This window comes from Stylophora pistillata, chromosome 8, assembly GCF_964205215.1.
Source record: "Stylophora pistillata chromosome 8, jaStyPist1.2, whole genome shotgun sequence".
NCBI classification, from domain to species: Eukaryota; Metazoa; Cnidaria; class Anthozoa; order Scleractinia; family Pocilloporidae; genus Stylophora; species Stylophora pistillata.
Genome location: NC_142526.1, coordinates 9,037,933 through 9,054,845, shown reverse-complemented (window position 1 = coordinate 9,054,845; position 16,913 = coordinate 9,037,933). Strand labels below are relative to the sequence as shown.

Here is a 16,913-nt window from a genome sequence, read left to right as displayed (position 1 = left end):
TCTCTTTAATTGAACCGTATTTGGATATGAGCTAATTATGGTTGGCTTGCAGTTTTTGTAGTTTAAAGCACTTTTCATAAGTGCATTATCGACCTGGTGACTTTTACTCTCTAAAGGCCTTTTAGAAAAGCAGCCAACACCAGGTAAACCCTACATCTGGATTCCATCGAGGCAGCAACGGCAACTGGTTATGGCCTAAGATCTTATATTTTGACTGTTTTGTAAGCCGTTCCACTACAAAAATTGAGGTGATAGTTACATCTCAAATGTTGGTTTAAAGGCATTTTGTTACTGATTGTCGTGAGGTTAAGAAATAGGGTTCCTTAAAAGTAACTAAGTTTTGAACGCCAGAAATGATAGTCAGACAGATTTCCAGGGCACTTTGTTCGGACATTTGTAACTTGCGAAGCGTTCTCTGCTCATTGCTTACATTGTTGATCTGTCTTTTAAGAGTAAATGAAGATTTAGGCAAATAGACAGGAATTCAAAGTCCTGTTCCTTCCTATCGTAAACATATCAATTTCAAATCTTTTGTCTGCTTTTCTTTTTCGATTTTAAATTCAAAACAAAGTTCTCGGCATCATGCTCTGGCCAATAAAAGTTTTAACTTTCTTCCATTTTTTTCTGTCTCTCTTCCTTATTTGCAACGAATTGAGCCTATCAATGAAAATGAATTAATGTCAAGAATTCGCTCATTATCAACGCTCAAATGTTTACATAAGTAAACCGGTTACAAGAGGATCAAATTGACTTTTACTCTAAAATACTTTGGTAGGATAAAGCGTGATCAACTGGGCAAAATATCAGTGCTCTGGTTAGTCAATAAGGTTTTCAAAGTCCTTCGAACTCGAACATAAATGGGTAGTGCCGGGTTAGCTGCCAAATACGATCGTACTTGTAATACCCCTCCACTCCCCCTGAAAAACAAAAGGGAATTCCTCATTCCACCTCCCCAGCTACTGTTTGCAACAAATTTTGAATAGTTTAACACATTAAAAATTACTTCTTTGCGAGCAATATTTCAAAGGCAAAAAAGACGCAAACGGTGAAAACCAAATATGAATCATTGAAACGTTTAGCTACTGATGTGTAATTCTTAAAGATCCTAGGTTTTTGTTTTTCACTTTAATTTGCATGCTAAAGAAGTCAAACGTGCTTTAAATCTGATCAATCGGTTCTTTCAAATACTGTCCTCAGCATTAATGCGGATAAATTTAAATTTTCTGGACCACGCACAACAAATGCGAAAGAAAGTTTTTGCTTCTAATCATTTAGCGAATGGTCTGAACCCAAGAGTAAAATTCAACAATGCTCAAAGCCGGACGGACTGCTGCTAAATTAGTTCTACTCAGGTGAAATTGGACTCAGTCATTGATAAATGGCTTTATAAATGAGATTGAGCTAATTAAGCTCATCTTTTAACCACTTCACGATTTAATCATTTAAACTGGTTATTTCTAATAGTGGACGAAGCAGATATATATGTCAACCTGTGATGTTTTTCTGGATGTATTTCCACAATCAAACAACTGGCTTAGAACTGATCCCACCAAAGTCCACAGTGGGGTGAAAACAGTCTTCGTTACCATCCAGTACCGAACAAGAAACTGTTCGTCACTTTATACCGAAGGAGGGAATTATTGCACAAACTATTTCCAGTTATACGAATATCAGTCCTGGCAACGAACGGAACCCGACCCTCTAACAAACAATGCTAGTTATGACAAGATTGCGAAAACAGCTCCGTCAGTTCTTGGCATCAGAGTGTCTCAAAAGTTTCGTGTAGAAGTTAAAAAATAGGAAAATATATTTGGCAGTTCATGACCAGGGTTCATGTAGTGTCCTTTACTCCGTCACTGTTAGTTATTACGTCTGCCCAAGATCGACTCAAGTTAGTAGCTTGGTTTCCCTACCAAAAACAATAGCTCCAGCAAACAACTCAAAGCCAGTTGAAGTTGGTTGTGTTACTGATACCTTCAACAAGCAAGGCACTCTAATCCTGGATTGTCACAGTGATGGGTTCTCGGGAACATCAGTTCACTTACTGGAAGTTGTATCAGGCGGGAGGGGATGGAAAATGCAGTAGGAAAATGCGAAGGTATACCACGTTAAAAAAAAATGTAGCAATTTATATCGGTGAGATAGATTCGTTGACCAATAGAGTTTTTCAGGCCTACTCAGAAGCAAAATGAGTGCACATGCTTGTAACGCACAGAAAATTTTACATGCGCAAAGAAAATTGTGACGCTATTGCGGCAAAATGGCGGCTTTATAAATTCCCCATGTCTGTTTTTATTTTGCGAGGATAAGTTCAAACCGAAACAGATACGGTTGCCGTTATCAGGAAATGTTTCGAACCTCCTCCATTAGACATCTCACTCAACAAAAAATTGTTGCAGAAACAGTTGTAAATTTAGAGAATGATGTAAAGCATCCGTAACATCGCTACGAATTGAAGTTCGTAACGACTGCTGTCGCTTTAGCTGTCTGCATAAATTAAAAACAGCTTACGATGAACTATAAGTAAAAGAGCGCTACTTACCCTACATTAAATTGTCCACTTCGTCCACATCAATAACAGCCCTGGGCAAAAGAGTATTAGAGGATGTTACGCTCGTTGCCAAACGAAATTCATTCACGCTGGAACCACAAAAATCTTCTCGAATGCGGCAAATCTGCCAAGCATGCGCACTCAACTTGCCGCTGTGTCTTTCGGACCAGGAAAAAGATTAGATATGCGCATAAGTTTTTCCAAATGGCCGCGTTATTGTTTGTCCAACCTGAAAACCCTTAGAGTAAATTTATTCATTTTCCAGATTGTCCAAAAGAACGATACAACGATGAGAGTGGCTTAAATTGTACAGGTACAGATGACTGAAAAAAAAAACCCAAGAAGAACAAAACAGAAAAAACTCTTTAAACTAGAAAACACTTAGCAAATACATGTTGTAAGGGTGACTGTAATATTCCTAGAAGCCACTAAGGTCACTAACTCGAACAACACACCGTCACCCTTCGAACACCCGCTCTTTCTCACATATACGCACACTCTCTCGGTCACCTGACCACTGTGTATAGTCCCAGATGTCCACAGGACACCACATCTTCCTCTTTCTCCGTTCATAAACTCTGACATAAATTTCAACAAAATAGCATGAAAAATGTCAACAATGTCCGATCGGGTTAATAGAAAACTGTACGTACAATACGATCAAAGTCAGTGTCACTTGAAAACCATAACCACCATTAGGTGGTGACATAGTCACTGAGTCTCTCAGGAGGTCGGGTGACTCTCCCTGATCTCCTTGGTAACAGCTGTGGCTGGATAGGGCTCTGGTCCTCCACTGGTCATGCACTGGCTCCCATCTCTGGGCTGGGTGTGAGTCCTTGTCCACACCCTTGTTCACAAGGTACTTCTGCAGGTTCTGCAGGGCTCGGTCCCTTTGGCTCTGTAGCTGGTGTAACGTTTGTTTAACGTTGGTGTAACGCTTGACATGCTGAATGTTTTACTTGTATTGCATGCCTTGAGGTGACTTTAACTGGACTTGATCCCCATGACGTGCTATCACCTGGTATGGCTCTTTCTCGTAATGTGGTGACAATTTATTCTCCTTCCTCTTCTCCAGTAACACAAAATCCCCTTTTTGTATGCCTTTCTCTGCTGCCTGATGCCTCTTGTCGGCATAGTCAGCCCCAACCTGCTTTTTTTCTGCATCGCGATCTCTGGCCTGCTCATATCCCGGGTCCTCAGATTCCTCTAGATCAGCAACCTCTGGCAACTTAGTAGACAATTTCCTCCCGAATAATAGTTCTGCTGGGCTCTGGCCAGTTGTTACATGCGGGGTGGAACGGTAAGCCAGAAGATACTTATTCAACTCTAGTGTCCAGTCTCTCTTCTCAGCATAGGCCACTCTCATTGTTTTCAAAAGGGAACGATTTTGTCTTTCGACTTTCCCATTTGCCCCTGGCCATAGTGGTGTGGTCAATCAATGCTCGATGCCCATTTCATTCAAGTATTCTTCCATTTCTGCGGACACTAGGTTGGGTCCGTTGTCCGTTCTCAGGGTATTAGGTACCCCATATCTGGAAAACTGTTTATCTAAACACTTAATGATCGTCTCAGAAGTGATAGATTTAATGATGCCAACTTCCACCCACGGGCTGAAGTAATCCACTAAGACCAGCAGATATTCTCCTGTTGGCATAGGCCCAAGTAAGTCCAGTGCTAGATCATGCCATGGCCTCTCTGGCATCCTGGTCATTTTCACAGGTGGAGTGATTGTCTCCTTTGTGGCCAGTTGGCACCCGTAACATTTCCGGCACTTCCGTTCCACAGCCTTATCAACTCCTGGCCACCACACTTTAGACCTGGGTCTCTCCTTCATTTTGACGATTCCCTGGTGACCTTCGTGCGCAAGTTCCAAAACTCTTAATCTCAGCACTTTGGGTGTCACAATTCGTGTTCCACGTAGTATAACTTGACCAATGAACGTCAATTCGTTGCGCACCATCAAAAATGACCGTGGGCCCTTCTCCCAATTTCCACTAAGAAGGCAATTACGCACTGCTTGTAACTCCTCATCCTCTGCAGAGGCACTCTTTATCTCCAGAATCTTAATGGCTACAGGGACTGCTTTAAGAGCAACCATCCGAACATGTTCATCGTCATAATGAAATTTCTCTGACGCTTTGAGCGTTGTTAGACGTGACAGGGGATCAGCAATATTATCTCATGATGCGACGCAGCATACCTTGTAACTATATGGTTGCAACCGCAACACCCAGCGTTCAATGCGTGCTGATGGCTTGGATCCTCTAGAATAAATCACCTTCAAGGCCTCATGATCTGTCACCAAGTCAAAGGTCTGCAAGCCGTTCAAATATTGGTTGAACCGTTCGCACGCCCACACCAGTGCGAGCGCTTCTTTTCTGTCTGACTGTATCTCCTTTCTACGCTGCTAAGGCTCTTGCTGGCGTAACAGACGGCTCTGCCCACACTGTTCTTCTCTTGGACTAGCACTGCACCTAGCCCCACTGGACTTGCTTCAGCTATAACTCGAGTAGGTGCCTCTTTGACAAAGTATGCCAGAACAGGCGCTTTGGCTAACTGCTGTTTCAGTTCCTGAAATGACGCTTCCTGCTCACTGTCCCATACAAAGGGTACTCCCTGCCTAGAGATCACTCGTAGAGGCTCTGCAATGCTGGAAAAGTTGGGAATAAAACGTGCACTGAAGCCGACCATCCCCAGGAAGCTCCTAGCCTCTGTTGGTGTGGTTGGGCGGCTTGATTCAAGTACAGCACGGACTTTCTCTTCTGTTGGACCGATACCGTACTTTGACACTAGAAGTCCAATGAAGACTACTTTGTCCATCCTGAATTGACACCTCTGAGGGTTGAAGGTGAGATTCTTCTCCTCTAATCGCTGCAATACTTTATGAAGATGCCTGTCATGCTCCTCATTATTCTTGCAATGCACTATCAAGTCATCAGCAATGTTCTGAACCCCACCGATATCAGAGACCACTTGTCTTATTATCTGCTGATACTTCTCAGGTGCTGAGTTCACTCCGAAACTCAGCCTCTTGTATCTGAATAACCCATCATGTGTGGCAAATGTGGTTATATCTCTGGAGTCCTTATCTAGTTCAATCTGGTGGAATCCCAGACAAAGATCTAATTTTGAAAACACTGCACTGCCATCGTGATTTTCTAACACCTCGTCCACCGTCGGGATGGGTATCCTTTCACGAATGATAGCTGCATTTGCCTTCTTCATATCTACCCACAACCGGATATCCCCTGATGCCTTTGGCGCAATCACCACAGGACTAACCCATGACGTCGGCCAACTTACTCACTCCACTATATCCTTAACAATGAGGTCTTCAACTTTGGCGTTAATACGCGAGAATGCCGAATGAACAAAGCTACGAGTTGTATATGACGCCTCGGCCCGTGCGTATGACGGTGCGCCTTCTATGAATGAGTGTTTACACACTGCCCCCCCACTACAGAATGAGCTATGGAATGTTATTGTCCGCAACAGATTCCATCCTATTGCAGTTGCCGGAGATATGCGCAAGACCTCCCTGCAGATACGTGTTAAGGAAGCTGAACGTGACACATTGAGGTTCCACTGGATTAAAGACAAATCGACCGGAGAACTAGAAGTGCTAAGGTTTACGAGAGTGGTGTTTGGTCTTGCTCCTTCTCCTTTCCTACTCAATGCCGTGATACAACAACACCTGGAAAGTGTGCAGTCCGAGTACCCAGGGACTGTACAAGAAATTAAGAACAGTCTATATGCAGATGATTTGATTACCGGAGATACTACTGTGGAAGGTGCGCAACAGCTCAAACATCATGCAGTAGAGATCTTTAATCGTGCAAGGTTCACCTTGCACAAATGGCACTCAAACGTGTCAGAGCTAGAAAGCGACTGCACCGATGACGAGCCTTCGTTTGCTAAACAACAGCTTGGTGCATCACCAGCTCGTGGAAAGTGCAAACTACTGGGACTCAAATGGGACAAAGGGGATGACACTTTACATGTTTCACTCCCATCTCAGCCTGCTACGTTGACCAAGCGGGGCATCCTCGCCAACTTAGCGAAGATTTATGACCCGTTAGGACTCGTGTCGCCTGCAGTGTTAGAGGGGAAACAAATCTAACGAGAAGCCAGTGAGATTAAGTTGAGCTGGGATACCCCACTTCCCGAGGTGATTACGAAACGGTGGCTAAAATGGGGGAAGAATGCACTGGAGGATGTGTACTTTCCTCGCAGTCGTGTTCAGTACCAGGAACCCATCGACAATATTAAACTTCATGCATTTGGTGATGCAAGTATTCACGGTGTGTGTGCTGCTGTTTATGCTGTGGTTACGCAGGCGTCAGGCGTGACACAGGGTCTGATCGCCGCCAAATCCCGCCTTACCAAGAAAAGTCTGACGATTCCTCGTTAGGAGCTCGTGTCAGGCCATATGGCAGTCAACTTGTCTACAAATGTGCGGTTTGCGCTAGAAGGCTTCAGTATGACGGAGGATATACAGTGCTGGCTCAACAGTACTGTAGCCGTACACTGGCTGAACGATGACAGGGAGTACCGCCAATTCGTAGCTAATCGGGTTAAAAAGATCCAGAGCCACCCGAACACGCAGTGGAGACATGTACTGACATCCGAAAACCCTGCTGATCTGGGGAGCAGAGGTGGCAGTGTGAATGAAGCACAGCTATGGTGGAAAGGTCCACCGTTGTTATCCGACCGATCTCAGTGGCCTGCTAACTGATTGTGACAAAGGCGACGGATGAGAGCAATGCAGAAAAGAAGGTTCAACGAGAACTTTTCGCGATCGGTTTTGAAGCAAACAATGACTTTGACACTGTTCTCGAGAAGTTTAGCTTGCGTAAAGCCATGAGAATTTGTGCATGGATCTTGCGGTTTAATCACAATTCTCGTCACCCTTCCAAGAGGATCATAGGACCTCTTACGACCGAAGAAATTCAGCAACAAGAAATGTCCTGGATCAAGCGAACGCAGAGCCAAGGGGCAAAGACGGTCAAGTTTGCCCATGACCAGGAACAACTGAATCTGCAACTAAACACCGATGGTGTATTGGAATGCCGAGGACGCATTCAGGGTGAGTATCCGATTTACTTACCAGATTCTAATTCTTTCACAGTGGAAATAGTGAAGCAAGCGCACGAGGTAACTCTCCATGGGGGAGTCAGCATGACTATGGCTAAAGTACGAGAAAGATTCCGGGTGCCAAGGCTTCGACGGCTTGCTAAGAGAGTAGTGAAGCACTGCTTTGGATACAAGAGGTTCCAAGCTCAGCCCCTTCATGACCCACCACCAGGTGATCTACCGAAGTCACGTACAGAAGGGAGTACACCTTTTGATGTCATCGGGGTGGACTCCGCAGGACCAATCAAGGATAGTGGCAAGTGCAAGCTAGAGAAGAAAGCCTACGCCGTACTCTACGCCTGTTGTCTTACCCGCGGAATCTTCCTGGAAGTGCTTCCCAGCCTGGAAACAAGCGAATTTATCAAGAGCTTTAAATGTCTGATCGCGAGGAGAGTTTGACCATCCCTTGTCTACTCAGACAACGATTCTACGTTCACAGCTGCAGCAAAGCGGGTGACGAAAGTGAAGGAGGATGAGAAGCTCCGTTCATTTTTGAGTGACCAATCCATTACTTGGCGCTTTAACGTGAGTAGAGCACTATGATGGGGAGGACACTTCGAAAGACTCATTGGCTTATTCAAGTCTTCATTCTACAAGTCTGTGGGTCAGGGTCTGCTAAGCTGGGACGAGCTCTGCGAGGTAGTTCTTGACATCGAAGTGTCGCTTGACCATCGACCTCTTAGTTACGTGGAGGATGACCCGCAGTTCCCTACACTAACACCCAACTCCTTCCTGTTTCTGAATGCTAACATTTTACCTGAGTTCGAGCCACATCGGCTAGAAGACCGCGACTTGAGGAAACGTGCGAAATTCTTGAAAGCTACCAAAGATACAATGTGGCGTCGCTGGACCATAGAATACCTTAGAGCTTTGAGAGAGAGGCATCAACTTAAACACAACACCAAACCTAACAACTTGTCCGTAGGAGATGTTGTTATCATTAAGTCTGAAGAGTGAAACCGAAATCAGTGGCTCATGGGGGCAGTAGAAGAATTATTCAGTGGACGTGATGGTGTTTTTAGGGCAGCGAAATTAAGAGCGGGTAGAGGATTCATGGAACGCCCAATCCAACATCTCTATCCATTGGAGTTGTCCTGCGATGGAAACCCTCTGTCTTGTAATGACCCACCTTTGAACCCAACTGCATTGGAGTTCCGGCCGCGACGAGATGCAGCTGTGGCAGCACGTCAGCGAATACAAGACATTGCCGAGCGAGACACTTGAATGTGTTTACTAAAGAAACATTATTTTAATACTTAATTCTTGTTTTGTTATGGAGTCAGTTCCACTTGCATATGCCTTGTTCCCAAGTCATATGGGGGAGCGTGTTGGAAACTGTACGTTACATTAATTAATCTTAAACATAAGTGATTTCGTTTATCTATTACATAACCAAACCGCATGTATGCAGCACGTGTCTTATCGCCCCATATATGGTGCTGTTCCACGTACTTACAATGAGAAGGGGTGTATGTTTTCGTGAGAGTTGCGAGAGAGAGTTAACTGGAGTGTAATAGCAAAATCGTACCGAGAAAATAAATCGTGAGTACGCTAACTTTTGCACGTTTTCGACACTGCCGAGATCTCAACTTTAACCTGGCCAATCACTTCCAAGTCCCTCCCGCCATATGCATACAACCGCTTGTGGCAATCCTCCATCTTCGCGTTAAGGCCTTGGGCCTTAAGTTCTTCATATTCTTTCATTCCTATGAGGTTACTTACTGACCCTGAATCAATGAGTACTCTTGTTGTAATATCATTAATATTCACTTCTAGCACTGTTTCTTTAAGACGGGTTGCATTGCATGTTTCTCCTTGATTCTCTGTGACTGCAAATGCAGTCTCCTCGCTGTCAGATGCGTTCTGATCGCCCACGCAGGTAGCATTGTAAGACTGGCGTCTATCAGAATCCCTCCTTCGCTGATCCGGTTTACCTCCAGTTGCATAATTACCGCTCTGTGCCTTACAACACAAAGCAAAATGACCATACCTCCCACATTTTGCGCATTTCTTTCCTTTTACTGGACAACTCCTATCAATGGCCAGATGCCCCTCTCTTCCACAATTGTAGCACTTTCTGGGCTTATAATCTCTTTTTATTAGTCTCGTCTTGATTGCATTGACGCTGTCTTCTTCCATTACCACTGGGTTCACAGTCATGTTTGTTGCTTGTCTCCCAGCCGCTTCCCAAGCACGAGTTTTATCTAAGGCTTCTTCCAGTGTAATATTTCCTGTGTTCCAACATTTCCTCTTCAGCTCAAAATCCATTAACTTCTCAATCACCTGATCCCTCAAGTTGTCTTTCAAACTCGTTCCGAAATTGCAATGCCTAGCTTGTTTTCTTAGGCGTACCATAAACTGGTCAGCGGTCTCCCCCTCCTGCAGTGACAGCTGACGAAAAACATGGCGCTCGCAAGGAATATTCTCCTCGACGCGAAAGTAGGAATCCAGCTTGCGAATAGCAACCTTATAAGCGTTATCACCCTCCGCTGGGATAGGACCAGGATCTTGTAAGTCTTTGAATATGTCTTGCACTTCCATACCGGCGAAATTAAAAAGTTGAGACGTCTCCTTACGAGCATTGTCCGTGCCCTTTCCTTCGGCGTAATATTCCAACGCGCGCTTCCATTTACGCCACCTGTCCGCGACTTGCGGAGCCGGTCCGGCTAAATCCAACGGTGGTAAGTGCTTCTCACTCATATTTGGACAATCCTCGTTGCCAATGTAATATTCCTAGAGCCACTAAGGTCAATGACTCGCACCCTTCGAACTCCCGCTCTTTCTCACATACACGCACACTCTCTCGGTCACCTGACCACTGTGTATAGTTCCGAATGTCCACAGGACACCACACCTGGGAAAGCAGTCGTACATTGTCAGCTGCACAACTTCCCCTAAGATTATGCCAATAATGTCTTTATTACTAACTTAAGCAGCTCTTACCAACATTTCTTGATTATTATGGTAGGTCCAATATTGAAACGCGGCGCCGCTCCAATTTTTTTTATTTATTGAATTATTTTTCAAAATCCACAGAAAAAAGATGTTCGACCTTTCAAAGGCAGCCACCAAGACGCGAGAGGGCAAGCAGAGGCTTGAGCCACCATAAGCAATCCTGAAGAAAAGTTTATTGCTAAAAAGTTTATCATTTAATTTACAAACACGTTAACATTGTGTTAATTAGAGAGTAAACAACTGAAAAAGCTTTAAATACGATAATCCCTCTTGGAGAGAAGCATGAGTTCGATTTTTTAGCTCGTGAATATATTAAAGTAGTACATGTAAGTTAAATCAGGTCTAAAAATTGGCGGTCGCACGGTCGCCAGTGGCGAGTTAAAACTGACTGTGGCCACCTTAAGTTAAGGTTTGAACGCCCGATCTGCGACCATGCTACAGAATTTCGAAAAGTTGCAATGTAAATTATGGGAAGTACAAAGTTAAAAATAAAACTCAGTATATAGTTTAATTGGACTACCTTTCTCTTCGTTTCTTTGCCTGGGCTCTAAGATCATCCATTTTAGTGAATTTTACTACATATAGACGTCATTTTGATTTTGTGGTTGCCACGTGACTCTGGACTTATCCAGAGTTCCGTGATTGAATAAACTCGAATAAAAGCCATGGGGCGTTTATTCAAGTTTTTCACTTTAAACTAGAGGAAATCGAAGGTAACTTCACTTTGGGATGGGCCACTAAGGATTCAAGGAAACTGGTCCGACTGGCCACCAAGCACTGGAGTTAATTTTTAGCCCGGTAACATTCTTCGAAAAGTTTTTTTATCAGCCAAAGTGATAAAGAAGTATATGATACAACAGACAATTTTGAAAACATGTACTTTCGTTGGTCGAGTGTCATTAAAGGTTAAATGTATGAAAGATGTTGTTTATATAAGTTGGTAAGATAGGGAGTTGTAAAGGGCAAAATGTCGAGAACTGCAAGGGAGAATTGCAACCGATAACCTGGGAGCTATCGCTATTGTCCTTGTAGCTTTTTCCTGCTCTCCTTTGCAAACGAAGCTACCAGTTAGAAAACTTTTGCAATGCCATCGAGTCCTGTGATAAAAAGATGAACATACTGGGTGCCAGGGAATAGACGAGAGCTGATCCATTTTTTTCGTGGAAGGCTTTAAAAAACGTTCAGAAATCGCTGAAATGTAGGGTTACATATCTCTGCACTAACTTAAATACGCAAAATGAGTGCAAGATACTACAAATCATGGAGAATAATGGAATATGGCCTGTGTGGTAAACGCCATATATCCGCGCTTTAATCAGCAACATATAATGCAAATTGATGTAAAAGAATTGATAAAATCATTTTAGCGAGCGTGCCAGGGTAACCAGGAAAAACCAGCCCTCAAAACCTCTAGGGGGGAAAAAGGGCTGGAAATCTGAGACGGGCCAGACACAACTTGCGTTCCCCGTCAGGACTACTGCATTAAATAGACACTGTATAAGCAAACTACAACTAAGCAGCTATTAGAATAGTTAAACAATTCAATTAAAGCAAAAGCGCTTTTGATACGCTTAAGGTTACCGTGCACCTTCAGGGGTGTCTCGCGTGCAAACGATGCAGCGCGTTCGGCTTAAACTGTAGATATCTAAACCCTATATCAAATTAAAGCTTATAGGACTGGCTATCAGATTATATTAAAAATTTTGAAAAAAAAATTAATTGTCGAATTTTTCACGACTTCTAAATGCGAGCGTCCGAATCACCTTTGAACGTTACGTGTTAAAGCAACGTTTGTTTTTCGCTCAGTTAATGTGTTCCTCCGTTTCCGGGGCCAAACCACTAAAAAACGTGTCTGCGATTTGCCATATTCAATTTCAGCGAAAAATTACAGAAAATTTTTGAAATAGGATTAAAAAAATGTGGAGTGATGGTACAAAAATCGCTCTTGAAAAAAACGTATTTAGGGAGCAATCGAACAAATTTCCTTTGACTTGTAGCTCTTAAAAGGTGATTCGGGCGCTCGCGTTTAGAAGTCGTGAAAAATTCGACAATTCATGTTTTTTTCAAAATCTTTGGTATAGTCTGATAGCCAGTCCCATAAGCTTTAATTTGATATAGGGGTTTAGATATCTAGAGTTTAAACCGGACGCGCTACATCGCTTTCACGCGAGACACCCCTGAAGGTGCACGGTAACCTTAAACGGTCATCAACTATGTGCTCAATATATCTACATTTTGAAGAAGGACACTTCCACCCCGCTTCTATATCCTGTGTGTCACCTGGAATTCGCCTAAAGCGGGGTCGGACGCGGCACCAAACTTTTTATGTTTGTATTAAAATACTATGCATACTGAACTCGGACACACCTTCCACGAAAAGCTCTATGTGCTTTTAAATTAATCTCCAAGAGTAGTTACAAAAACCCTTTTGCTAGAGTGGAAAAAATCGCAAGACATAGCCTTATCTATACGACTCACAAGCAGATATCCGGAAACAAACGACTCCGGCAAGAGCTTAATGAGCTTTTCGGTTATGGCAACCTGACAAGTAGACTGCTGATCTGGAATGATAGGAAGTATGATCTCGGTATTGGTTATTCTTGCGCTTAGCAACATAAATTGTCATGTGATCACCACCGATAGCAATAATAAGTTGTTCCCTAGGCTGACGTTATCTCTTTACCACCGGTGATAAATAACCGGGCGGAATGGCGATAGGTGTTTATGGCGTAGACTGCAATTACAGGACAAAGCACGCGGATATTGTGTAGAGCCGCTGCCCTATTAAGGGCATTAAATGCATTAGACGCATCAATCAGCAGGATCACGTCGGTGTCATCTGCTTCGAAGATTCTATGCATAGTGTGTATTGCAGCCTCGCTCCCTGATTTCTGCCCCCCGCGCACAATTGTAACGAGCCACTTGCCTCAACAACGTCCCGCTTGGCTATGATCATGACGCATTTCCCGCATATTCTCCTGATCACTTCTCCGACTCCTATTGGCCTCACAGCACCCTCTCCCTTATCTAGAGGGATGAAGCGACTCGCTAATAATAGCTCTATGGTCGAAGGATCTATGTAATGAGTACATAGAGTCTTTGCCATTGTAGCTATAATACTCTTAGAGCGCTGAGTCCACTACTTGCTCAAAGCTCTGTACAACAATGGTTAAACCATATCTACAAAAGCTACTAATTACTACAATGAAATTAACTAAACTACGCTACTAAAAACTAGCCATCATAAGCCAATGTAAATAAGTATGTCTTCAACTGCGTCTTGAACTGGTCAGTAGAGGTAACACTCCTGACTTCAAGAAGCAACTGATTCCATATCCTAGGAGCAACTACAGAAAAAATTCTATCACCATTCGTCTTTAACCTGGATCTAGGCACAGCTAAAAGATTTTGAAAACTAGAACGAAGTAAACGTGGACTATTATGGTAGTGTAAAATTTCAGATAGATAACTTGGTGCCAAGCCATTAAGGCGCTTGTGTACTAAGAGTAATACCTTAAAATTTATGCTATAGCTTTACGGTAGCCAGAGACGTTTAAACATGATACGAGTATTATGGTCCTTAACACTTAAACTTTTGATTTCGTCAACACGAGAAAATCCGTAAAATCCAATAAGCAAAGTAAATAAAAAGCAGACGTCAGAGAGAGAATTACTCCTAACATTAACTTCAGCAATAGCTTGCGCTGTCTCGACGGACAAAGACTCTTTGGGCTACAGTAGACGAGCAAGCTTTCTTTTTGCTCCCTCGGCAGATGACTTCACGAGTGGATGACTAGTGGGGCACAACTCCATTCCGGTTGTAGTATGACCCCATCTAATTCCGTAGAGGGCAACTTCAATGGGGGAGGCACCCATTACCAGCCCGACTTATACTTAGACACAGTTAATGGAGCCTTTGATTCTGGCTGCAAATGCAGAAGGCCTGGAACCAAACGACGAAGCGATTGGTCCTGATGCTTCATACCAGATCCCGGAAAGAAGAACATCTGAAACAAAAACAACGATACTCCCGTCTCAAAACCATTTAATTTGAACAGGCGATCGATAATAACAGCAAATTATGATAAATAATACATTTAGTAGAACAATGAACATTTAGAAAACAATATCGCACTAATCCCAAAGAAGACAATGACGCGATAAAATGCAACGCCAGAGAAAAAAAATCCCCTAACGTTCAAAAAGCATGCCACTGAGCTACACTAGCAAGGTTGCTAACACCACGCCAGCTCAAACTTCGGGCCAAATAAGGCCACAATCGCGGGCCAAATTAGGCCAAAGACATCGGCCAAACTAGGGCCAAACAAGGCCCAAAATCACGGGCCAAATCAGGTCACAAATATGGGCCCAATCAGGCCAAAAACATCAACCAAATGAGGCCAACAACACAGGCCAAATCAGGCCGAGAACACGGACCAAATAGGGCCAACACATGCTTCAAAAACTGCAAAAAAATCATAAAAGCACGCCAATTAAGACACGTTTACATGCTATGTGGATATAGAAAAGGAAACTCACCGAAAGTCTAAACGTAGTGCTAACATTCTGAATTTTGGTCAGCCGCGAAAGACCGACGGATAGATAAATTTGTCTCTGTCCGGGCCCTTCTACCAGAAGGTTGCTTATCGCTGGGAGGGCAAAAGCTTCTACCACGAACGGCTTAACTTGACATTCCTAGCGTAGAAAAGGCCAAAAATACGACGAGGCCCATTCTGGAATGATCGAGGTTCCGCCACCGGCACATTATGTCAGATGATGGACGGAATCGACTACGAGGTTGACTGAGCTACATATCCAGTTGTTATCGCCACTCCAGTCTTGCACTAGGGCGTCCACCCTACTATGGAGCCAGAAGTGAACTTCGATTTAAATCGTTGGAGCTGAGCATTGTAATAAGTTGCAAAACAGTCGATTTCGTGGGAATCCTACTTAGCATCCACTAGACGGAAAACAGATGGATTCATCTTTATCGAAAAACCTACTGAGCTGATCAGCTTTCTCATTCAGTGATTTGGAATCCACTGGGACTCGAGTGATATATCCCATGTAAAAAGAAAAAAAAAAAAAAAACCTGAAATATAGATAATGCAACCGAATGAAGGTGCCCTTTAGAACTACCTATGGACACTCTTCTGTCGGCGCTCAGACCATCGGTGAAAATTTTTACCTTCTTATGCGTAAGCCGGTCCGCGAAGGACAGTAACATAGAGTAGATAGCTTTCGGGTTTAGAAAAGTAGAGCTTTGGCCAAGGTCATCAGACGTGAACATACCGGTGGCCGTTAAAACGTCCAACGATGCTGAAAATCTGCCAAAGGCGACAAGATCACTTGCATCAGAGAAGACGACAAAAGACGTATTAGCCGGAGGTCGAAGAAAATAACCATTACATGAATCGATGTTCGAGTACCAGAATTTCAACTCTTCCAAAAGTGTTCAGCAGGGAAACGATAGGCGTGATCCCATCCTGACTGAGACTCGATCGCCGGTTGCATTTGTCTAGTGAAAAGACATGAAATAGAACTCCCTGCTATGGAAACCGAAATTGTGGAGCCCACTATTCTGACTAATTTGCGATATGAAAGTTACTCGTCCGTGATTGCGGTGCCCAAAAGATTTTTATGCTTGAGGACCTTCTTTTCTGGAATTTGAAAAGTCATTGCATTTGTATTGATTACAAAACCCAGCCATTCGCCTATCTGCATAGGTTGCTAAATAGATTTTTCTTCATTAACAAGAAGACCTGCAGAATCTAGCTCTTTGTTCTGAATAAGTTGCGGGCGCGACAGCAGAACACACATCCGGCTGGCTTCCAAAACCGTCTTCAAGATAAACAAAGCTGGTATGCCCATTGGAACGCCAGCACTTCATCAACGGACTCAACAATTTGGCAAAAGAATAACAAGCGCCACTAAGGCCGAAAGACAAAACTGTCACACACACACACACACACACAAAAAGAACACGCTATCGATTGACCACGTAAAGCCGAGGTAACGCTTGATGCTCTGAACAGATACCCACGTGGTTCTACCCCAATTTGAGGTCCCATGTAAAAAAACCGTGGCCTTCCTCGACACTTGAGACAAAGAGCGAAGATCTTCATACTTGAACTTAAATTTGACCACATAACTGTTAAAGTGTCTTAGATCAATTACTAATGAGTTAACACAAAATGGAGGAACACTGTGTTCAACGATACAGCCATTTGGTAAGAGCTCAGCTATTTGCCTGGGTAACGAATTCTGAATGCCG

At 43.5% G+C, this 16,913-nt stretch overlaps 2 protein-coding genes across 2 annotated transcripts; both read left to right on the top strand.

The window, feature by feature from the left end:
* The first annotated feature begins 5,978 nt into the window (after positions 1-5,978).
* On the top strand, positions 5,979-6,671 carry LOC148724830 (uncharacterized). The gene has a single exon (XM_088731382.1). The coding sequence runs from the start codon at positions 5,979-5,981 to the stop codon at positions 6,669-6,671; it is 693 nt and encodes a 230-aa protein (XP_088587508.1).
* A 740-nt stretch (positions 6,672-7,411) lies between these two features.
* On the top strand, positions 7,412-8,083 carry LOC148724829 (uncharacterized). Its single transcript, XM_088731381.1, has one exon. The coding sequence runs from the start codon at positions 7,412-7,414 to the stop codon at positions 8,081-8,083; it is 672 nt and encodes a 223-aa protein (XP_088587507.1).
* The last annotated feature ends 8,830 nt before the right edge of the window (positions 8,084-16,913 follow it).

Coding starts and splice junctions, on each gene's coding strand:
- LOC148724830 (XM_088731382.1), top strand. CDS start 5,979: ATGAATGAGTGTTTACACACTGCCCCCCCACTACAGAATGAGCTATGG.
- LOC148724829 (XM_088731381.1), top strand. CDS start 7,412: ATGAGAATTTGTGCATGGATCTTGCGGTTTAATCACAATTCTCGTCAC.